The 23,980-nt window shown below is 44.8% G+C and overlaps 2 protein-coding genes across 8 annotated transcripts; one reads left to right on the top strand and one right to left on the bottom strand.

The window, feature by feature from the left end:
* Positions 1–1,630: 1,630 nt before the first annotated feature.
* On the bottom strand, positions 1,631–14,720 carry nktr (natural killer cell triggering receptor). Of its 7 annotated transcripts, XM_076138144.1 has the most exons (18): positions 14,633–14,720; positions 13,425–13,568; positions 12,737–12,814; positions 12,027–12,101; positions 10,743–10,850; positions 10,142–10,186; positions 8,715–8,802; positions 7,831–7,860; positions 7,593–7,738; positions 6,841–7,057; positions 6,560–6,721; positions 6,357–6,435; positions 6,126–6,271; positions 3,369–6,047; positions 3,030–3,113; positions 2,674–2,733; positions 2,442–2,537; positions 1,631–2,305 (listed from the first exon to the last, which is right to left on the bottom strand). In XM_076138144.1, exons 3-18 carry the CDS (start codon positions 12,792–12,794, stop codon positions 2,236–2,238), a joined length of 4,143 nt encoding a protein of 1,380 aa, XP_075994259.1. In that variant the 5' UTR covers positions 12,795–12,814; positions 13,425–13,568; positions 14,633–14,720; the 3' UTR covers positions 1,631–2,235. The 7 variants fall into 7 exon arrangements, with proteins under 7 accessions (XP_075994259.1, XP_075994258.1, XP_075994260.1 ...); XM_076138143.1 differs by lacking the exon at positions 13,425–13,568 and having other exon boundaries at positions 14,633–14,712; XM_076138145.1 differs by lacking the exon at positions 13,425–13,568 and having other exon boundaries at positions 3,369–6,026; positions 14,633–14,712.
* A 63-nt stretch (positions 14,721–14,783) lies between these two features.
* Positions 14,784–19,023, top strand: sec22c (SEC22 homolog C, vesicle trafficking protein). The gene is made up of 7 exons (XM_076138150.1): positions 14,784–15,047; positions 15,204–15,415; positions 15,600–15,763; positions 15,886–16,065; positions 16,207–16,325; positions 16,401–16,466; positions 16,564–19,023. The coding sequence occupies exons 2-7, from the start codon at positions 15,234–15,236 to the stop codon at positions 16,762–16,764; spliced, it is 912 nt and encodes a 303-aa protein (XP_075994265.1). The 5' UTR covers positions 14,784–15,047; positions 15,204–15,233; the 3' UTR covers positions 16,765–19,023.
* Positions 19,024–23,980: the final 4,957 nt, after the last annotated feature.

The raw sequence follows: 23,980 nt of genomic DNA, 5'->3' as shown, positions 1-23,980 counted from the left end.
TTTGTATCAATAGTTCAATAAAAAAAGTAAGACTAATTCTTTTACACCTTTTTCAACATATCCGGTTTCTTTCTCAATTGTTTTCTAACGGAAAAAAATCTTAAATCCGTTAATTGGTGTTAACTTTGGTGAAACTATTTACTCACTGGCCTGTTCCTCAACAAAATAAAAGCACCACTCTATCATTTTCCTGTGTGACCCTCCTGTAGCCCCTCAAGTGCCCATTGGGGCCTCCAGACCTCAACTTGGAAACCGCTGCTATTGCTCACATCTGCATTTCCCTCAATAACAAACTAACAGAGGAAGGAAGTACGGTGAAATCGCAAACAAATAAGTTATGAGGTGCTGCAGTGTAAACGGGCCGACAAGCACAGCTCAGGTCTTTCGATAGACAAGATAGAAAGTGTGAGACAATGAAGAGAAACAGGAGAAGCAGAGGCTCAAGTGAAACGTGAACCCTCCAGACTGATGATTTTACCTCATGAAACCTCAAACGAAGTGAACCTTAGGAGAACATCCTGACATTCATCCTGCTTCATAAAGATCCCATCCTGCTCCAAGGAAAACAACTGCTGAGATGAAAACAAGAAGACGGACTGGCTGCTGGTTCAATATTGTTTTAATGTAACAGGAGTAAAGTGCAGGGTGTCCGTACCTTTGAGTCTTGAAGATGTTTCCCCACTCACCCAAGCAGAGACGGCGATGATAAACAGGCTTTTCCTCTCCTGGAGTGATTTGCACCTCGGACCAGGAGACGTCTGGGGTCACACCAGTCACGAGTCATGAGTCACACATCATTGTTTGCAGGAGATGAGTGGTGTCAAAGCCCACAGGATGGTTCTCCACTCAGACATACTTCCCTCTCTCTCCTCTCACTATAATCAAGTGTGTCTTTGAGGGGACGCTGTCATTTGCGTGGGCTGTGATGCGTTTAGGTGCAAAGCTGCACGTGTTGCTATGTTTCCCTTCCAGTTTTGCTGCTATGAAGTCCTGCACACCCAGACTCCCTGTGTGTTGATTTGTATTGGAAGCCGACCACATAAAGTCGCCCCTGTGCAGTAGATTTATTCTCCGTGCGTGTGTTCAGACAGATAAAATGCTCTGTGGCTGAATTTTTAACCCAGAAAAGCTACCGCAAGAGACGGAATCTCCACACAGCAGCACAGACTTTAAGTGTATGCAAATATTGGCAAGAAGAGAATCAAATTTTCAATTAGATCCAAGTACAATTAATAATTTAGCAGAGTTCTCTCACTCTTTTCTTATTGTAATGAAGTGCCCCAGCTCAGGGAGTGGAATTATAGCCATGCATTAATATGATTGATTAACGCCTGAAAACTAATAAGGAAAATGAACAGCCGATCATTTAATCACACACTGAAACTCACTCTTTGACCGGTGTAACAAATTATGCCGTTTGTCACAAACACATACGCCCACATCTGTCAGGAAGGAACGCAAAGCCCTGCAGCTCTCTGGAGATGAAGAATGTACAGCACATGACCTCACCAACACACACACACACACACACACAGCACACACACACTCTTTAAGTGCAGTTTAGAGGTGAAAGGTAGATGGTGACACTAATAAAAGAATCCTATTAATGTGAAACAGCAACGAGGCGTGCTTCAGATGAGGTGGCTTTTATTAAGTTTAGACATTCATAACATCTAAATTCAACATAATATATTTTGTAAAGTCTTTTAAACATTCATGATGTAGTAAGAAAGAAAGATATCAGATCGTTTTTGTTGCTTAAAACAGCGACATAAACTGACAAAAGCTTATTTTCTATATCATTCTGTTGACACTTTAACAAACCGGCCTGCATGACATCAGCTCACATCCAGATGTGGCCATAATACAAACTCTAACCCACCTGTCCGTCAACTCGGAACAATTAAGCGGCGAGTGGTTTCAGTGTATAAAAAAGGGAGTAAAAAAGAAATTGAACGCAAATATATAACATACAATATTTACATCAGGAGCATCTGAGTGATTCCTGTTAAGTTTTCTGTGTTTAGAAAGTTGTGGTTACATTCTGGAACATTCTTTGAATCAGTAACTCGTGTACATGAGCCTGTGAGCGTTTGTATATTAAAGATAAATATAAGATGGAATGCCACCTTCCCCTGTGAGTTCTAGCTGCTTCTCTCTGATGTGTGCACCCTGCTGATGTCCCTTGAACGCACCGTCGTTGTTTACCAGCAGACTGCGGTTGTGTTCCCTCTCTCAGCTGTACCGACTGCTGCGGCTGTGACTCCTGTGCCTGGAGGTGCTGCGACTGGAGGAGCGGTAAGACCTGCAGAGGGATCATATTGGGACTTTTTAGGTATTTGGGACCTAAATCTGGGTTTGAGCCGACTTGCGGCGGAGTGAAGGCGAGTGCTGAGCCCGGCGCCGTCCCCTTATTGTGGTCTGCTGGGTTCAGCTCTTACCTGGATCTACGGTCGGAGCTCCTGTGGCTGTGGCTTCTCCTTCGCCCGCGTCTTCTGCTCACACTCCGGCTGGAATAGCTGTCATAGGAGTCTGACCTGTAGCACCGAGCAGCCAGAGGACAAGAGGGATCAGATTTTATAGTAAAGAAAATCCAGCTTATGATAATTACACAGAATCAGTTTTATTCTGAATGATGCTGTGGATGATCCCACTCTAATGAGGCTCACAGACCTGGACCTCCTGCGTCGATCGTACGAGTGACTTCTGGAATGGCTTCTGCTGTACGTCCGACTGATGGAGGAAAACAAGAAGCCCGGGTCACGACTCTGACACACCTCTGACACCGCTCACACCACAGTCACACAGCCTTAAGACTTTCTACAGGACGTCAAGGTGTTCTACTGTGATTAACGTTTATCAGCCTCCGCCCCCTTTGCTCTCACTCCTCTGCCTGGCTGAGATGCTGAATCCCTGCGAGCTGCCGGCTCTGATCTATGAGAGCGATCTTGCCATCATCTGAAAACAATTCCCCGCTGGGATCAATTAAGTGTGCTAGCAGATAATTAAATCAATGTTTGGGGCCGTACCTGTGACTCCTGTAGCTGCGGTATGTGCTGCTACGGGAGCGTGACCGTCCTCTGCCGCGTCTCCGCCGACTCCTGCCGCGGCTCCTAAAAGAATTACGTCGGGTTATAAATTGCATTCTACTCCACTAAAGCAAAGGTCAGGATCAAACGGACAGATTTAGCTTCTGCACTAAAACGCTTTGGCATCCATCAACTTTATCACCGCACACAACAAACCTGATCTACGTCCCAGAAACCTATCAAACTTTCAGGAGGACGCGGCGGCTGTGACCTCGAACCTCCGCCTTCAATCAGAGTGCTGTCTGTCTGTCTGTGTGTCTGTGTGTCTGTCTGTCTCACCTGGACGAGTAGCTGGAGCTGCGAGATCGACTCCTGGACCTGCTGGAGGAGTGGGACCAGCCTCTGGAGTGCGAGCGGTGGCTGGACACGGAGCGGGACTTCTTGGGCGACCTGGTCTCTGACTCTTCCTCACTGGAGCTGCTGTCCTGGTTCCTCGGCCTCTGGTTGAGTCGCGCCGTCTTGCGGACCTCGTCGAACAGAGAACCCGGTCGGACCCGGCTCTTGCTCTTGATCTCCATCCTCACCGCCTGGGAGCTGGGGGCCGGGATCTCTTCCACCTGTACGTTCTTTGTAGTCACAGGTGGCAGATTAGCATTCTGGGCCGCCAACATTCCTTTCAGAGGCTTCCATTTTAAATTAATTACAGAGCTGGTAGAGACGCCGACGCCTTCGTCTCGCAGCTCGCAGGATGTTTTGGCAGCGGCGAGCGAGAATGCAGACGGTTGTTCTTTGCTCTGAAGCTGAGGCGTCGCGCCCCCGCCTGAAGGAGCTGAGGTAGTTTTAAGGGTTAACTCTGGTGCTTTGTTCTGAGGATCCTGCGTGACGACAGAATCGACAATGGTTCCTCCCTCGTGTTCTGGAGTACAGATGTCCATATCGTCTAAAGACTCCTGACCAATGTTGCTGTTGTTGTTGTTGTGGGGCGACCGACGCGGCGGCTCACACGCCATCGAGTGTCGACTGCTTATGTGTCCTTTACCCCTAGGAGGCTCTGGAGGATTCTTATTGGATGAGGATACTTTGTGGTCCCTTGCGTTCGGTTTGTCTTTAACTGCAGGGCTTTGCTTCTGTTCCATTCGTCTCTCCTTTTTCGATTCGTCTTCATCTTCCTCTTCCCCGAACTCCAAAGGAGGCTGCCAGTGGAACGTCTCCTTCAGCTTCTGATGTTTCCTCTTAGATCTCTTCCCCTTGTCCTTGCTTTGATGCGAGCTGCTTTTAGTTTCACCTCTCCTCTTACGTTTGTGCTTCCGTTTGGCCTTCTTCTTGCTCTTGTGCTTCTCTCTCTCTTGCGGCTCAGTGGACTTCTCAGGATCGCCCTCAGTGTGACCGGCGGCGTCTCTCCTGTGCGCCCGCGCACTCACCGCCTCCGATGTCTTCCGGCCCCTGTCGTTATCCGATTCTGAACTCGCCTCGCCTTCCTCTTTTTCAGACACGGTCAAAGTCCTGGCTGGCACCTTTTCACAATCGCTTTCGGAATTCCATCCGGTTGACCTCTTGTCTAGGACTTCACAGGACTGAGCGGCTGCTTGGGGTTTGTTCTCGGCCCTCTTGCTCAGGCTCACTTTGTCACTGTCACTGTCCCACTCAGACTTGCTGTTGAAGTCCTCCGCAGGCCCCGACCTGGGCTTTATCTCCTCTTGATCCTGAGAGACGCTCTTCTCTTTCATTTTCTCCCAGGAGCCACTTCTGGGAGAGCCGCTGACATCGGGACTCGGCTCGCTGCCCGCACTGTCTTTTGATTCCAGAGCGGCGGTTTGATCTGAGATGTACTTATCTAAATCTTTGATCCTCCTTAGAGAACGATAATACGCTTTCCACTCCTTTCCAAAGGAGTTCTTCTCCTTGTTGCCTTTATTGGGGGGCCTTTCAGAACCTGACCTGCTACAGGAGGAGGACCTGCTGCGGTACTGATGAGGCGATCTGGATCTGGACCTCGTCAGGCTTCTGCTCCTGGATCGGCTGTAGGAGCGACTGTCAGACTTGCTCCTGGAGGAAACACTGCAGGAGCGAAGTGACGGTTTGAGGGTTTTGTCAGTTTTGTCCCTTTCCGAGTCTTCCTGTAAAGACTTTGCCGTAGCCGAGGTCTTATTCTTCTCTGTGACCGCATCGACTGCTTGACCAGCGGAGGAAAGCGTGCTGGGAGTTACTTTTGTCTTGACTTCCTGTATATGAACGTACGAGGGCTTCCAGGGCTTCTGTCCGGGCTTCCAGCGTGAGGGCGGCGGGCTGTCGCTGAGCGGGATCACAGGGACGCTCTCAGGTACCGGGGCAACGGGGACTCTGTGTAAAGGAGGTACGACTTTGTTGTCTGGAACTTTCTCTGGCATATGGACGGAGGTTTCTGTCTTCAGCTTGTCAACTCGTCTCTTCCTCGGGGATCTGGACAAACTCCTCTTTCTAGACGAAGACCTGGATCTGTACCTGGATCTTGTTCTCGATCTGGAACGAGACCTGGACCGAGAGAAGGAGCGAGATCTGGACCTGGACACGGACAGACTTCGAGACCTAGACAGGCTCCTGGAACCTGAATAAGACCTGGACCTCCCTCTGGATCTGGAGCGAGTGGACGTGTAGGATCTAGAGTAGGAGCGCGAGTCTCTGAAGGACAGTGAGGACTGCTGCCTCTTCCTAGATGAGGAATACCGCTGACTGGAAGAGGAATGTGATGGGGAATGGGACCTTCTATACTTGGACCTTCTCCCTGCAGACGGTGACCTTTCAGCATCTGACTTCAAAGGCTCTGGCGGCGGCGGCGGCGGCTGCTTGTTCTTGGAGCTCTTCTTCTTGCTGTGTTTGCGCTTTTTGGCCTTCTTCTTGTGTTTGGCTTTCTTCTTCTCTTTCTTCTCTTCCTGATGATGGCCCGACCTCTCGGGGCTCCGGTCGGAAGAGCGCTCCGCCGAACGGGACCACGCCGAGTCGCTTCTGTCCTCCCATCTGCTTGAAGAACGGTCATTCAATCTGTTAAGTCAAAAGACGCATGAAGGAAATAAAGAAATCTAGAATGCAAAGTGAGGAGGGGGGAACTATGGGTCCTACTTGTCTCCTTTGCTCCATCTCTCTACATTTGGAGGCTGATAGACTTTGGTTCTCTTCATCTCTTCTTTCCAGTGCGGGGGGGTTTCACTGCTACCGCGCTCCAGCGACGCAGAGCGGGATTTAGAGCGAGTGGGAGTGTGGTATCTCTGTGGGAACGGGAAGAAACACGTTTAAATGTTCTTATTATGATTCACATAAACACAAAGTCCCTATGCACAGATCTTTACATACCATCGTTCCTCTGCCTTTCATTTTCCTTCCAGACTTGGTGACTGCTGGTTTCAGGTCGGCTGATTCCTCTTTCTCAGCCCTGAAGAGACAAAACGTCATCTTAGTTAAGGCGTAAGAGCATGTAGCCCAACATAAGCAACGGCATGACATCGATCCTCGGCTGGTGATGAGGAAAGTGTCCGCAGCAGAACCGCGGCTCTTACATGTCTGTTTGATCTTCCTGCGATGGTACGTCCCGTCGCAGGAGGAAGCGGTTCTCCGGCACGGGTGGGATCTCCTCCGGCCTCACCACAGGCTTCTCCCTCTTCCCGCCCTGCTCCTTCTCTACGTCCTCATCGCCCTCCACCTTCTCTTGTTTGACCGGACTGTGAGAGCAGCAACGACAACACAATGGAGGACGTTACTTTGCTACTTAATGGACCGAGGCCACTGGGATCACACACATTTGAGTAAGCGTGAAGATTTACAGAAGAGAAGAAGTCACCTTTGGTTGTCAGGGAGAACGTCGGCCTTCTTCTCCCGCTTTGATTCCCTCCTCCTCTTTTTGGAGCGTTTGCTTTTGGCCCGTCTCCTCTGCGTACGATGTTTCTCCTTTTGATCAGATTCACTCTGGGATTCCATTGAAGAGGAGAAGAAGGACTCTTGAGAATTGAGAGAGGAGTCTGCAGAGTGTGAGGTTCTCTTCCTCTTGCCTTCCAGCACTGAAACAGAAAAACAAAGATGTGAAATTTCATGTCTTTCTGAATTTGTTCTATCCCAGATTGTCTGAATTCTCACTCATCCCATGGTGTCAGAGAGAAATGATTGATCTCCATACTGATGAAGGCAGCGTAAGTAAGAGATAAAATAAGGTTCCAATGCTTCCTGCCCTTATATAGCTGTGACAAACTCTTTGTTTTGTTCTCTTCTTGGTATTTTGGGGCGATTAAAGCCAGCCTGGCACAGTCAGACGGGCAGATGCCGACTGAACTTGACACAGATCGCATTGCTGATCCTGGTTAAACCACAGATCAGGTTACAAGCCCCCGTCCTATTCCAGCAGGGGGGGGGGCGCTGGCATCCAAATGTCAACCTCTTACCAAAATGAACACAAAACTGACCCAGTTACAGCCGGCATGTTCTCCCGCACATGGGGCCAGAATAAAGGAGAGGATACAGAAAAAGGACAGACATCTATGGGAGGCAGTAGAAGTTAAATGATTTGGACAGGTAGAGGCGTTTCTTGATGTAACTTGCCGTCATTTGCAGACTTGGTGAAGAGCTGCCCGCAGTCCACCACCCTCACGTCAGCGTACGGTCTGCTGGCCGAGTCCGCCTTCAGCCCCTCGATCTTCTTTATGACTTCGAAGCCGGATGTGACCAGACCAAAGACAACATGGACGCTGCGGAGAACAATTTGAGGGATTGAGGGGGAAAGGCTGTCAGCAGGGATCAACTGTGACAAGCAGTCGGTGCGTCATCTGTGCCCACTGACCCGTCCAGATGAGGTGCCATCTTGGTTGTGCTGTTTGTGGAAAATCCAGAAATCAGCCAAAGGAGAAAGGATCCAAACGAGGGCAAGGGTGAGGGACATGAAACAGAAGAAAGGGAGGAAAAGAATGAGAATAAGCAGACAGGCGTTACCAGACAGGCAGAGGGGAAACTGTAAGGCCGCCATTCACACTCATACATGATTACCTAACCCATTAAAAGACTTGAAATTGACTGTTGATGTATAATTAAATACAGCAGCAAACAGGGAATCCCTTCAAACAACAACAACAACAGGCAACGGGCGATTACATCATCATCCCTGGATTATAAAAAGGGCCTGGATCTATCAATGTTTCTATTCTTAGACTGATAGGTGTCTAAAAGAAGTCTATCAAGTTCATTCCTCCATAATAAATCACCATCATCTGCCAAACCACTGAATGATAAAGAAAAGAGGAGGGGAGGGGGGGAGAGAGAGAGAGAGAGAGAGAGAGAGAGAGAGAGAGACAGAGAGAGACACAGCCTTGGAGACACTTTACCTTGGAAGAGCAGGATGCTAGAGTTTCTGTAAATTTTACACAAAAACGGCAAGAGAAGAAAGTAACACATTTGTAGGTAAAAAAAGAACGAATCCAAGTTTCTCTGCACTTTGAAATGTAACTGCACACACAGAGAGAGAGGGTTTGGCTTCCTGACGCCCACAGTGAGCCGTCAATGCTACTACACAGGTTAAGAACAGAGAGAACGGGACAAAAAGCAACAAAACAAACCTTCAGATATCGACTCTCATGCAGATAAGTACACAGAATGAATGCAGGTGAGCTTTGGAGTGAAGCGTTGGACAGTGCAAGGTGACGGTGCAGAGGGCGCTTTGATTTCACTCACATGAAGAACTGCGAACCGTTGGTGTCCTTCCCGCGATTGGCCATCGACAGCAGGAAGGCTTTGTCGTGCTTGAGAGTGAAGTTTTCGTCTGCGGGGGGGCAGAGGGAGAGCGGGCGCAGCGTCAGAGCGACTCCTCTGGTGAGCGGCAAACGGAAATTGTTCAGGTGTGGACAAGGAAAGGAAAAAATGCCGCCAACGCCTCGCCAATCCAACCACGATGTTTTTGTGAAGATTGTTTGGTTACAATTTTTGTTTTAGTCCACTTTGAATAGCAACAGACGTGTGGTTTTGCATCTTTAAGGCCATTAACTACAAATCACACGCATTTGAGATTAGACTGTATAAAATAGATCAAACTTCATTCAAATAGAAAATCAATTGAAGCTTAACTTTGCAACTTTGATGGATTTAACTGCAAACATTCAACGTTCTGTTTTGTAGTTACGGCTTCAAAGTGATTTTTAGTTAAAGCTCTATTGTGCAAAATCACAGGAAAGATGATTTAAATGTTTCAATCAGACAGAAAGCAAACTACATTATAATGCATTTAAATACTTCAGACACTAAAATAAACAAAACAAAAAAGGTCAATCTAAACCGATTTGAGTCATGCACTGAAAATTAGACCTCAAAATTCCTCAACGCGATAAAGAAAACGCTCCTAAATCCCCAAATCTGTTCTGCGGTGAGATTTACGTGGAAGCCGTATCAAACTGGTCATGTGACTTGGCTAAATATTTCCATTTTCACACCGACCCTCGAGGCAGTCTTCAAACCGAGGTGTGAAAGTGCCACAGTATGTCCCACATGTCATGTAAGCATACTGCAGCTATAAATAACATACAGAAAACATACAAAGTAATATGAGACGCCCCGGGGGGCTTCTGGAAGGATCTAACCGGGCGGGCGGGCAGGCAGGCGGGCCAACCAAGGGAAAAAAATCCTGTAAAATCCCCAAAATATTCATCTGCACCTTTGCAAACATTCACACCGTTTCTTTGTTGTTGTTTTGGAGGGAAACAGACTGAGGAGGGTTGTGGGGACAGTGTTGACATGGTGTTACTGAGCTGTGTACATCTCTTACCTTCTCATTTTGCAAAAGACCACTCTATAAATAAAAGAATATGTTGAAAATTTTAGGCAGGAAGATTGGAGGGTTTCAATAAAGAGAAAGCCTACTCTCTCCATGCTGATTTGATAAAAGCCCACTACTGTGACTAAATAAGAAAGACAAGGACTATCAAATAGGAGAGTGAAGGTCAGCCGAGTCATACGTCAAGTCAATTCACAACACAACCACAATAGGCACATGCGATGTTACAGTCATGCAAAAGTAGCTAAAGCTGCAGGATCATAAGTACTCAGGTATACTTTAATGAGACGTTAACTATTGACTGTGGATTAAGAGAATGGGATTTCCCAGTTACCTTCAAAGTAGCCACCGTAAATGGACTCTCCTCCTCGTCCATTTCCTGTAGAGGTTAATGAGGACAAACGACTGAAAAGAGTGTTTTGATTGCACGACAACATTGCCTCGTCACTACTTCTGCAGAAACAAGTTGAGGAATGCAGAAATAGAAGTGAGTTAGTTAGAACTTTCCCCCCCATTTCTATTCTTATGGAGATTCTCATTGTTATTAACTGTTGCCTGGCTGCACGTTGTGAAGTCACCGTGTGTGGAAAAAAAAACAACTCATTTTCCGCTGAAAGGAGCATTTTTGTTCCACCTAGAAGCACAGCAGGTGCAGCACGTTTCCTAAGCCTGCTGATGTTGCTGTTGCCCCTCGCTGCTGGCATTCAAGTAAAGAGACGACCAGCAGTTTGGAAAAAGTAGAAAGTGTGTGTCTCATCAAAACTATGGAATACAAGCCAAACTATCATTACAGGAATGTTCTCTTCACTTGATCTTCGTCGTCAACACTGCTAAGATGGAAATCAGCCGTCTCTGGTGAAACACTTTTAAACTCAGGCGAACACTGACTGACTGGACTGAAGAGAGTAAACTCACAGTGACAGAGACATGATTACCTTCAGTGAAGTCGCCTCCCTGGATCATAAAGTTCTTTACCACTCTGTGAAACGTGGAGCCTTTGAAGCAAAGTTTTTTCCCTGTGATTTTGCCAGAGCCCCTTTCGCCTGCAAACACAAGCATGTTACCTCAGCGTGACACACAACATGGCAACACAACATGGCATCATACACATATACTGCCTCTACATGTCGGTGCAACGGAACTTAAGGGCCTGTGTGTGTGTGTGTGTGTGTGTGTGTGTGTGTGTGTGTGTGTGTGTGTGTGTGTGTGTGTGTGTGTGTGTGTCTGTGTGTGTATCACAATGCATATTTTGATGCTGCTCATGACACGGTTACAGATTACAAATCTCTCTCTCTTTCTCTCTCTTTCCTTCTCTACATACACGACATTCCGATCCACCGCATGTAAGTGAGTCGTGTCCACCTGGGTTCCTCCGTCTCTCTGATACCCTGAGATATGTGTGTGAGAAGTGGAATCTCATGCGATGTGTGGCTGTGTGTCCGGCTGCTTTCAGAGGACAGAGGACGGGCTGTGCAACTGGGCGTCTTAGGTTGCTAATCTTCTCGTGTTTTGCTTCACTGGCCCCAGCATTGTGCAGGATTTGGTTTCCCCACGGTCTGAGCCCAGCACGTCCCAGAAGAACACATTAGAAGCTTTGATGAAGCCACTGCGGGGCCGCTCAGGTGAATGCCGTATGCGTTAGGTTATGTTGTGCGTCTCCGTCTGTACGTTTGTGTATGTTTATGAAGAGGTAGAGATCAATCAGACGGCTCCCGTGTCTGCCCTTGCAGGCGACACGTTCTCATCAGCCAGGTGGGGCGAAAAATGAGAAGGAGGATCGATTTGCTGTCCGGTCGCAGATTTACGAGTCTTCCTGGGCCAACCACCGCCTTTAACAGGACACTCTGTTCTGCCCAATGCAATGAGCTAGAGGAGACGGGGCAGGATCCTCTATCTATCCAGGGACTCCATCTGTCAGCAGACCTTTACACTACAGAGGATCCGCTCCAGCTCTTATATACTTCATTAAACTGAAGACTCTCTCCCCCCTTTTCTTAATTCACAGGAAAGACCCACCAAGGATTAGAGAGAGAGAGAGGAATGTGAAATGTATCCAGGTGTCCAGGCAGGATTGATACCTAAGAACACGATAAGGTTATCTAGCTACGTACTTGGGCCATGTGAGCTCCAAGGACATGTCCAACAGTTTTGCTTTCATAAAGACATAAACACCTCTCAGCTGTTAGTGTACGTGTAGAGAGACACGACTTCTTACTCACCAGTGCACAGACAGAGGAAGTTTTTGCTCGTCTTTGGACAAACATCCGAGAAAAGCTGAAAGACTATTCGCCCAACTGCAAGAAGAAGAAGAAAAGAAACAAACAAATATCAGCAAAATTGACTAAAGACGTACATTTGAGTGGATAGGTCAAGGATGCAACTAAGAGTTAAAGACGAGTACATGCCAGTTGCTCTAATGCTGATGTTATTATTCTACACACACACACCCACACAGACCATTAACTGCTTTCCAACACATAATTAAAAGAACCCTATGGTGAAACCCAGACATATAAAACCTTTAGCCAGTAGCCAATCAGAAAAGGTGTTGGGAACGAGCGGAGGGCTTCATGTAATCTCTTCCTGCATAATATAAAGTAATTACTTGTTTTTTTTTTACTTGAAACCACAAAAGTAGCCCCGGCTGTCAACGAGGTCTATGAGCTGTAAAGGGTTAATGCCAGATATCAGTGCCCTCTCTTGGCTGGATGACAACACAAATACAATATTTCACAACAGCTAAAGCAGAGTACTAAATCATTGTGCAACTGTGTGTGCAACTTTAACTTTAATTTATACGGAGGCAAAAGAAAGCCATTCAAAGTCTACAGTCACAAAGTTCTGCACGGGTTTTTGTTTATGTTTTTGTTTCGAGTTTAAAGCACAGCTGTATACGTTGGAATGTTGTTCTTATCTCCAAATCTCTTACCTGGATCCCGGTTGAGCTCTACATCAAAGTAACACTGGGGGCCGTCTTTCACCCCCATCCTGATCCTAAAGTCTGTGACTCTAAAAAGGTAGAGGAAGAGGAAGAGGAAGAGTACAAACTGAGCAAAGCAGGGTAACTTCTGTCTGTCTGTGTCGTCTCTTCAGTGCCAACCAACCCTGTTCAATTCCTGTTTTATGTTCCCTTTAACGTATGCCGACATGGAAGAGCATATTAGGAAGAGAGCGACTTGGGAAAACACTGACTAAAGGACAGCGAGGGAGGAGAGAGAGAGAGAGAGAATGAGGGGGGAGGAGAGAAAATAGTCCATGGGGAAATACCGACTATGCAAATCCGAGCCCGGGCACTGCCACAGCCTCTTTGCTGCACGTTTCACTCTCCTTCCTCTCCACTTAAGAGATATCGTGTCTGACAGAAAGGTCACAAACTGCAAACCACTCAAATTGAGTTTGGCATTGACGACATAATAGATGAGAATGAGCCAGGGGGTTGTTATGAAAGTGATTCTTATCAAATTCCAGATCAGGAAAGGCATTTTATTACCTCACGTTCTATGCTGCTCCCTGTGCTGACATGTTAGAGTTGATACCTTAGCATTACATAAGCAATTATACTACAAAAACAAAACAAAAGGACACACAGGGTTGGATTTCATGATTTAATTACTTACAAGGTTAACTTATGTATATTTGTAAGCTGTGAGGCCGTGTGGAACGACTACAACCACTATGTTGATTCAGGCAAATCTAAGTAACAGCTGTCAGTGTGCACCTGCTACGGAACAGCTCGCCCTGCTCCTCACACAGATCACCCTCTGTGGCACACACACACACACACACACACACACACACACACACACACACACACACACACACACACACACACACACACACACACACACACACACACACACACACACACACACACGACACAGGTCTTTACTACCGCTTTACAATCTTGGGATTCTTGGAGTTACGGTCTAGGGTTGAGATTTAAGAAGGTCATCATCTGAGCTATTGAACATGTAGTTTATTTAACCAATTTGCTGCTTTTTTAATGTAATCTAACACATTTTGCTATACCGGGGAAGTCCTACATCTACATCTACTTACATTTTATTATAGTATTTTATAAATCTGCTATTAATATTTGATGATACAGCCTCCATTAATATCATCATGTGGACATAAATGACAATACTGTTGTGCTTTTGAAACCAGGACATTATCCACCATGTTTGACAGAGTTTAAAGACAATCTAAACTGCTTGAATAACTGTCAGGTGCAGTTTATGAGCCCCATCATGTGAGGACAGCTCTGTCTAACTCATATCACATTACAAACCTTCACTGTACTTTGGTTTGACATTGTCAGCCTGTAAAAACTGTAAAAAGCTTCTAAACATAGATCACAACAAACCGGCTGCATGCTTACGACTCATGACAAAAGCTGGATGTTTAAAAGGCGACATGTCGGGTTATAGCTGCGTGCAGTACTAAAAGCAACGCAGACGCCATTTCCTTAATATTAATCTGAATTATTTCGTGATTAAAAGTTGTCAATATGTTCAGCTGGGACTGAGATTAGGACTGACCCAGGAAATATCTTCATGCACGGACAATAACATGCAACACAATCAACTCGCTAGGCTCAGTTTAGTCTTGATAAACTTAACTAAATGATTTAAACACATTCCGCAGACATATTTAAAGCTAAAAAGGACAGAATCTAGCTTTAGCTCCCCAAAATGGTCGAGCTAGCACGTAAACTAGCTAGCTCCATTACATTCAAATATGTCACGGAAACGCAAAACACTTTCAACCACCAATGACGTCATCTTAATTCAAGTTATTAAAAGTTATAAATGCCACAACTCACGTTTTTGCAGGAGCCCGAAATGAGCTTAATCACTGGCGGCAGACGAGTAGCTCACTTTTTAGCAAGCGTGAGAGATGGAGCGCTTGCTTCGTACGTTGACGAAACCTTTGTCCCTCTCGTCTTGCCGTACGGGATTTGTTGTGTTTTGTAGTACCAGGAAGAGTATTGGAAGTTAGCTGCTTGGGCTAATCCATATGTTGAACTAACGCGAACGTTACTGATGGCTGTATAGTTAATCTGCAGCATATATCGTTAACATTAGAAAGTATATATTTCGCATCTGTGCTTAGCATCAGAAGTTGCCGTTAGCTACCCGCTGGACTGTGTTTATTAAATATGATGCTGTTGTCTGTTGGTTAGCCTGGAGGAGCTAAGTTGTTCCAAACAGTGGCAGCATGAAAAGCATAATTATGAGGTAATAAACTATGTTGTGGGTTATTATTTTATTATTACTGGTAATATACAAGATCACCCACTCACTAAGAGAAATCATCAGCCACACTGTTTTCAAGAGTACAAATCCTGATTGATAGATATCCACTTTCTAATGTTGTTTCTTGACTTATTCTAGGCAGTGTGTTCTCCATGGGCCCAGTGGATCATGTCTCTGATCCTGTTTGCCTTTGTGGTCCGGGTCAGGGATGGACTCCCTCTGTCAGCCTCCACAGACTTTGAACACAAGAAGGAGCTCCAGGAGAGGAAGCAGCAGCTCAGGACCATCAGCAAGGCTCTGGCCCTCTTCCCCCAGAGAGGGACAGTCCAGGGCCAGGAGCTCAACATTCAGTAAGGATTCAGTAAACAAGTAGCAGCACAAACACCTATTTTGTACTTTTGATATCACATTAATGTGTGTGTGGTGACAGATTTCCGATGCAGAGGATGAACAGAATGCTCTCCCTTTGATCAGCGGTCAAGCTGCGTCCGACTGTTTGTTTACTAAACACCTTCTCTCCTCTCACCTGTTCAGCTTCATCTCGTCGGAGGGTGTATCCTACATGACCGTGTGCCACTGCAGCCTTCCTGCGGCTAAGGCCTTCTGCTTCCTGGAAGATCTGCGCTGGGAATTCACAGCATGCTTCAATAGCACGGTCATCGCCCTGGCAGCCAGGCCGTATCCATTTTTGGAATTTGGTGAGTAAGGAGAGAAATAAGAGAGAATTGGTTTTACTGATATATGTGTTTTTTGTAGGAATACTGCAGTAAATCACATTGCAATACAGTAAACGACACATTTCCTTGCTGCCTATTGATAGATGGCACCATTCAGAAGTTGAAGCAGCAGTACAATCAGAGTGGGGGTCCGGCCCTGGAGGTCACGTTGGCAGAGGTGCAGGAGGATCTGAGAAGGCATCCCCCTAAAGTAATCACATTAGAGGAGATGGAGCTCACCAATGGGATGGCCAATGGGCACGTGGAGCAGAACCCTGGCTCTGGTAAGGTCGGACATAAACAACCATAAACAGCAATAGCTGGATTTGTATCTGTAGGTTGAGTGATTCATACTGAAGTGCAGAAACGGTGAAGGTCAACAGTGTTTTTATTACTTTGGTTCTATGTGTGCTTTTGTTTAAAAGGTCAGAATGTGAGACTGGAACCAGTGACAGCACCGGGGATCCTCTCTCTGGTCCTTAACATCATGTGTGCAGCTTTGAATGTCATCCGCGGCGTGCACCTCATTGAGTACACATTTCAGGTATGGTATAGAATCGGACATGACTTCACTACATTAGACATATCCTACATTTGACACACTCTTCTCTGTACACAGGATGATTATGACGGAGTTTGGAACGTTGTGGCATTTCTTCTGGCCTTTGTCTGCTGTGTGACTCAGGTACAGCACGTGCACACACACACACACACACACACACAAACACACACACACACACACACACATCTCTTATCTCACCCTGCTCTCTGTCTGTCCACAGTGCCACCTCTATCTGTTCCATTCATCTTCCAAGAAGCTGAAGTCCTTGACTCTGTTGAGTGCGATCTTTCTATGCAACTCCTACCTGTTCGGTTTGAGGAACGTGTGGCAGCTGATGTTCCATATCTTTGTTGCCTCCCTCTCCACCTTCCTCATCCTCACTCGGAAACTCCAGGACAGAACAAATGACTGCGGGGTTTGAGGAAGACAGGAGAGGATGTGTGGTCTTCAGAGCAGGTACGAACAACAAGGGAAGCAAATGGAAGCTTCATGAAGAAAACCTGAGGATTCAAATGAAAGACATTGAGGAGTTTCGTGAGTTTTCATGGAAACTGAATTGACACAAGCAAATTTGGTAGTAGAGTAGTTTGGAGTGAGGGTCAAAGGTTATTATTTAAGTATTTAAACTCATCCGTCTCAGTCAGGTTATTATTTAAATGTCATTTTCATTTATTTCATCAGGGCCCAGAGAAAAAAAACTTTACCGTCCAATTAAAAAAAATTGTTTATTAAGCTGAAGGATTTTTTTGTTTACGATCAAACTTGACCAAAGTTTCTCATGTAGGAAAATTATTTCTGAAGAACTATTTTATAAGGTAGAAGAATTTGTCTCATTGAACTCAGTGTTATTTTTTTTACAAGCACTGATTGTATAAAGTAGATTTGATAGTGTTTGGGTTAGGGTTTGTAATCTGAATCCTACTTTTAAAATAGACGGACTTCCCTGATTAGATGATGATTAGGTAGTTGATCCTCGGTGGCTCATTGGTGATACGTATGTATTGATCCTAGTTAGAGGCATTTTGATTGGAGGCCAGTCAAGTAGTCGCCAAGTTTGTTGACAACGCAGATATACAGTAGTTGATTGCGTAACGATATCGTCTCACACACAGTATAACCACAAATCCAGCAGCTCCATCATCTTAAGCTTTGTTTTGTAATTATCTTTAAGCATTTGCTATTTTTCCAGAGTGATTTTTGTTCATTTTATAATTCTTAAGCCTTGATGTTTGATGCAGGTATTTACATTTATTTTTTACATTTGTTTGCTACTGATTCTGGGCACTGTCAGACTTTATCCTGTGGCTAAACGTATGGAAGCACTGATTTGTTGTAATTAATAGGAAACGCCTCGAATAACTGCACTACTGTTGGCCCTGGAATGTTTTTGTTTTGGGTATTGCAAGTGTTGTTGAATATGGACATATCAGGCCCAGCTTGAGTGATTTGTATGTTAAACCTGCTATTGGTTTATTATAGATTCCAGATCGTATAAATCAGATGGTTATTATAATCCATGCTTGAATATACCCTACATCCACACAATAGTGCTGCTAAATATCTTAGCTTTAAGCGAAATTTAGTTTACATTGTGTAGTTTGCTGCTTTAATATGAAGTTATTGTTGCACTTGATTGATTGCAGGAGTGGGATATCATTTAAATGGGAGAGAACAGCGGGGTCAAACTATTCCCTTATTCTATAGAGAAAGGTAAAGGATTTGTTTATGAGGCGACTCCATCTCATGAGACAATCCAGACGTTAGACACATCCTTCACTATAAGGCACTGCATGTTCAGAAATCCACCTTTGGCCTGTAGTTTACACAGTTTTCCACTGGAATTGAATAGTAAATTGTCTTTACCGTGACATTAGTGATAATAGGCAAACAACGTTGCAATGTAGCAAATAATTGGAAGAATAGGACTTCAACTGACACAACAAAAACACACATCTAGTACATCTGCTGACACAGTCAACATTATTTTCCTCTCAGTCAGTTTAAACCTTACACAGTTTATGCTTTCATCCATACTGCTGAGAATGGAATCTTGTCTAAATGAGGTTTGTGGTGACAGGGGTTCACTTAAATCCTAAAACGGGTGATTTCACAATTGTTCAGATAAAAATAGTGATTTTTTTCTGCTGCATGATACTCTGCCTGTATCAGGACGATGGACTTTGATGCTCTAATATTTTTGATACAAAGGGGATTTGACAAACTGACTGTAACCACTGTACAAGGAAATGCATCATTATGTTGTCGACCAAACGAAAAGTAAATGTTGCCATTAATGCTCTATAGATGAAGAACCAAATGTAATGGAGGGGATATGAAGACTTAAGGCCATATAAAGGATGTTGACCTGGTTTATTATAGAGTAGAATGTCACTGTAATCAATATTCACATCTTCAGTTTTATCAGGATCTAAACTCTTTAAGTTTCTACTGAAGGAGTTTGGAGATCATTCAGGGTCAGAAGGTCAACCTGAACAATTTCACCTGGCGTGTCCGTTTTAGTTCAGTCGGAGGAAGGAGGTCATTTGTCACATGAGGTTGATTCAGTGGAAATATAATGTAACTTTGTGATACACGTGACTGCCAAATACTGATTACAGGGCTTTTTGTTTCTGTGGTGGATAAACTGACATTTCATTAATAAAGCCTTTTGGAGATCTTTGCTGTGTGTCTGGAGTACATTGGTGTTACAGTCACTCAGCAGGGATAAGACGATACGGATCACAGATTCAATCAATCAAAGATGAGGAAGCTGGATCTCAAATGGGAATTCAAAGCTGTAATTTTCCATTCGGACACAAGGTGGAGCTCTTGCGCCGCTAACTGCAGTCCGGCTTTCTGCTGAATCTTAATTAGTCATTGTCAAACGCCATTACCTCACAGATACTGACTTCATTTTATTATTTTCTACAAGGCATTCAAAGTGTTGTGTCTGCAGTTTGACTGAATGAGACTTTGAGGTTGAACCAATTGCAGTTCCTGTTTCCAAGCTCATTATTAAGTCGCACTTGCATCAGTCTGGTACAAATTGGGCTCAGCCTCAGCTTCGTCCCTCATTTACAGGGATTAACTTCTATTATCCTAATTGGCAGAAGCTCCTGCTGTTTGGAAGCTACTTTCTCCCCTGTAACAAATTAGCTGAGCAGCTTGGGTGGTCCTGCTGGTGGTCCTATCCCGACTTAAAGGCTCTCATTTCTCGCCTTCTCTGCTATGAATCGCTGATGTTATTCATAAATTGTCTTATCAGCCATGGGAAGTCATAACAACAAACAGTTTTCAAAGCATCAGTAGTGGAGGATGTACTCAAATTCTTAGCGGAAAGAAGACGTGAGTAAAGAAAGGAGTAATGGTTGATAAGGAAAGGATGACAAAATAAATAGGGAATGACAGATGGAAGGAAGAAATTAAAGGAAGAAATTATATAGAAGCAAAAATGGAAGGAAGGAAGGAAATAGATATAAAGAATCAAAGAAGACAGGAAGGAAGGAAAGATGCAGGAAGGAGGAAATGAAGCTTGACCAGAAAGCAAGGGAGGAAATAGGGAAGAAAAAAAGGGGGAGATAAATAAGAAAGAATCACCACCACTGTGAATGTGGAATATAAATAGAAACTCTCCCAAAATGGACGAATAGAACAGAAGGATGAGCTCAGAGCTGTAACTATGCAGAGTGCAGAGTTTACAGGCCTTTGTTGACGTCGCCACCAATGCTGACTGACAGGCAGACATGTTCACTTCCAGCCCGTCTGTCACACAGGGAGGCATCTGCCAGTAAAGCTGACTTATGACTCTCGCTGAAGCTACTATGCAATGACAATAAGAGGTCACACCCGCCTGAATATGACCACCTGGAGCCAAAACCACACACGCCAGCCACGCATATTCAGGAGGTCAAAGCCAGGTGATGTATCATCATAATGGCGGTGAGTCTTCTGTGGATTGGGATCATCTGCAGCTGAGGTGGATTCAGTCAAGGTGAGTCAGTGTGGCACCGTCAGGCCACTCATATCTGTTCAGTCTTCGCCTCAGGTTCAGTGCCCCTGCAGGCCCACACGCCGGCCCGCCCGCACTCATTCCAAAAGCGTCATTCATCTTTCATTCATCTTCCATTCATCTTCCTGGCACTGCCGCTGCGTATCAGAAAATGCTTTCTCTCCTACCACCTCCAGCTAAAACTCAGCAATCAAAGGAGCAACTGTCTCTGTCTGTCTATTCAAGAACTCCCAGATCTTGAGCTTTTGTCCCTTTCTCCTGTTTATCCTCATTCTTAACGGCTCAATCACACCAATGCACAGAAAGACAAAAGGGCTCAAAAAACTATTTAACTTTATCTGATGAAATCGGATAAGAGCCATGCCACAAACTATCCGGATTAAAGAATCCCCTTAGGACACAAAGTAAGTTTGAATTTGTTTATTTCTTTGCTGAAGCTGAAGTTTCTTCCCTGTCCACCCAGGAGACGAGGGGGATTTGTAAGCAAGGGGCCTCATGAATTTTTTCCGTGGCTGCCCAGTAATCCAATGCTAAACATGGCCCTTAGTAATTCAACCTTAACCCTGTAGCTGCAAAGGCAAACGGCTGAAGACACACGAGGCGTCCACAGGCTCAAACCTACAAAGTACTTGATATTTTCCTAAATAAATGAATGGGGTGTCTATGCTGTTGAGAATGTATAATATAATGATATATAAAGTTGATTTTGTCCACTCTTTCACTTAGATATGTTGTATTTGGTGTGCTGCACCTGCATGAATACATATTCCATAAAACATTATGCTTTCTGCAACTGTGTCATTTCATTTCTCTGCTCTGTTTACCATCCGTAATGTTCCCTGTAAAAATAATACTTCCATCATTGAGTTTCCAGGACTTGTATTCATTCCGCACACACTCACACACACACCCACACAGATACTGCAGCCTGGAATTGAGTCTCCTATCAGCCGGCCGCTGAGCATTCCGGTGAGAGTGATCTATAAAGCTGCTGCACAGGAATATTACAGACGCCATCAGCCCAAAGCAAAGTCAAGGCTCTTTTCATAAATCACATCAGTGTGATCATTCACTGTCATATTTCTTCCCCTTAGAAGTTTAAAAGGATCAATTTCTTCATTTCCAATTAGCAGAAAGAGCTTAACACACAATGAATAGCTGTTAAATCACACATAATGGTTCTTTTTGTTTGACTTTGCTCAAACTAAAGGAGAGAAACATTTCCTGTGTGCTTTTCTTCGCTTCCCACCTTTGCCTGAACTTTGAGACAATGTATGACTAAGGAAACTCATTTTATGCTTGAATAATTTATCACAGTAAGAGCCACGCCACCGCCAGTTTCAGAACCCCCGAATATATAATACAACATTTCTTTTGCAATTAACTATGTTCTAGCCATGGTGTGTTGTTCTGCGGGTGAACACTTCTGACCTGCGATGTAATATTGATTGAATAAGAACTCAATGCTAGATGCCGAACTGCCACAGTAGAAGAAGGAAGAGCAGCTGAAAAAGTCAAATTGGCACACAACAAGCTCCTTATTAAAAGATACAACCCACAAATGTAATTGATTTATAAAGGAAAGATTGTCAGACCTTTCAATACACAGACAGGGTTGGAGGTTTGATTTCAGCAATGATCAGAAACAACAGGCGTGTGTATGTAACCATTATCAGAACTAATTTTCCGATTACGCCTGTGAAGTGAGTTGAAGTGGACAGGATCAAAAATATCCAGCATTGTGGCTTTAAGGCTGTAATGTGACAGTATCCACACTGCTGTAATACACACCAGCGCCCCCACGCTCACACAGCCAAAGCACACCAGACCTAAACACAATGCAAACACTTCACTCAGACAAGGCGGCATGCTTGAAATACTGCATGAGTCACATTTTCCCTTAGTGAAAAGAACTGTTGGCTGTGAATTATGTATTTATGTCAAAAGTGAGATCAAGCATCCTGTCTTTGTGTTAATGTGTGGAACTATTTCCTAAGCCTGTTTACACCCTGGTTAAACATGAATCAAAGAGCATAGTTTCGGAACAGCCTCGGCGTCAACGCTTGACGGATTACGCTGCGTTCTGCATGTAAGTGAAAATGTTACGGCTCGCTGATGAACAGTCTGGGGGTTTAGCGCCGTAGTCATGAGGTGAGTTTGACATTTTATGAACTCAGAAGCAGCAGCAGGAACAAAAGGGCAAAAGGGTTTCTCTGCACGTGCATCGGCAAATGTAGCATTGGGGTATAGCATCATTTATACACTATTAAGCTTTGTGAGATCAGTCTGGGGCCATTTTCTAATGCCAGTCGGCCCCCCTGGTGTCAGCAGTGTTTGGCATAACGCTCTGTGAAGTCATTCTTATGCTTTAAGGCAGCAGCGTCAGTTTCTGTATTCTGTGTTCCATTTTAAAAAAGAGATCAGAGCAGGTGAGCCAAGGTTTCCCCTCCGAGCTTCGCCTAGATAAGAATGAATGAATTAAACCGTCTGTTCAACCTGGTAAAAACAGCCCAACCTTCATCTGCTCCTCAGGGAAGCCACATCCAGAACACGGTGACACATGATCATGTCTTCCTACAGCTCGGGAACCCTCCTGATTGGCCACAAATCATCCCATGTGACAGATAGCGTCAGTTTGAATCAAGGGGCTGGGTTCGGGTACGGCAGCGATGATCAAACATGCCTGTCCGCAGCTCAGCTCTTGTTTGGTCATCATCTTGCCTCTGCCAGCTTTGCAATCTTCACGACATTAATTCTTAACCACTGCCATGAATATTGAAACACGCTTAAAGGCAAGACACCTGGCTCACATTTAAAGTTTCGCAAAGATTCTGAAAATAACAACTAGTCCCTTGTGTGCCACCCAACCGCCTATGTTTACAGCCAGTCCAGCAGGAAATGTCAATATTGTGTATGATGCTGTATTTGCCCTGGAGGAGTGAACTTTTTAATACCTAACAGTTTCATCCAGACTCTTTACGCCTTTAAAATCCCTCTATTTACAGTCATTAGAATTCCTCTGAATAGTTAATCGTATTATATGCATCCTCATTCCCACCCCTGCAGACAGCTAGTCAAACATTAGACCCACACACCGCTGATTGTGTCAAGCCGTCATGGAAGCGTGTGTTTGTTAATCATCTTATGGCGCCCACCGCCTCGCCTCAGCTCAAATCTATCTTCCTGACAGCGCCGAGCACAGCGAGACGTCCCCAGTGTTCAGTACACACGTATGAACCCGAACAGCTGCAGTTAATCACAGCCGGGCAAAGTCAGGCGGTCGGTCATGGCTGTCAAATAAGTGTAAGTGAAGTAAAACTGAAAGAGCTGCCTTGACTCCTGTGTGGACTTTAAGAGAAGAAAAGCTCTAAAGATATAAATTGGTTCTATTGAGTTTTGTTGGTGAAAGGGCTATTTGTCAATCTGGAGCTTGGAAAGAGAAGATGCTACATTTTTTGTAGGAGATCTCTGAGCTGCAACGTCAAGCTTGCACACAAATAATGTCCAAGGATTTATTGGATTCATCAGATTTTTGGAACTGAAACTGTAATTTTATACTATTCTGACTCAGAAACTAAGAAACGGCTGAAAATTTGAACAAGAACCTCAACATGAACAGGAGTTATTT

The sequence above is a fragment of the Genypterus blacodes genome, unplaced genomic scaffold (assembly GCF_046128005.1).
Source record: "Genypterus blacodes isolate CSIRO-AG114 ecotype Tasmania unplaced genomic scaffold, CSIRO-AGI_Gbla_v1 ptg000348l_1, whole genome shotgun sequence".
In the NCBI taxonomy this organism is placed as follows: domain Eukaryota; kingdom Metazoa; phylum Chordata; class Actinopteri; order Ophidiiformes; family Ophidiidae; genus Genypterus; species Genypterus blacodes.
This window is presented reverse-complemented; position numbering and strand designations above follow the sequence as displayed.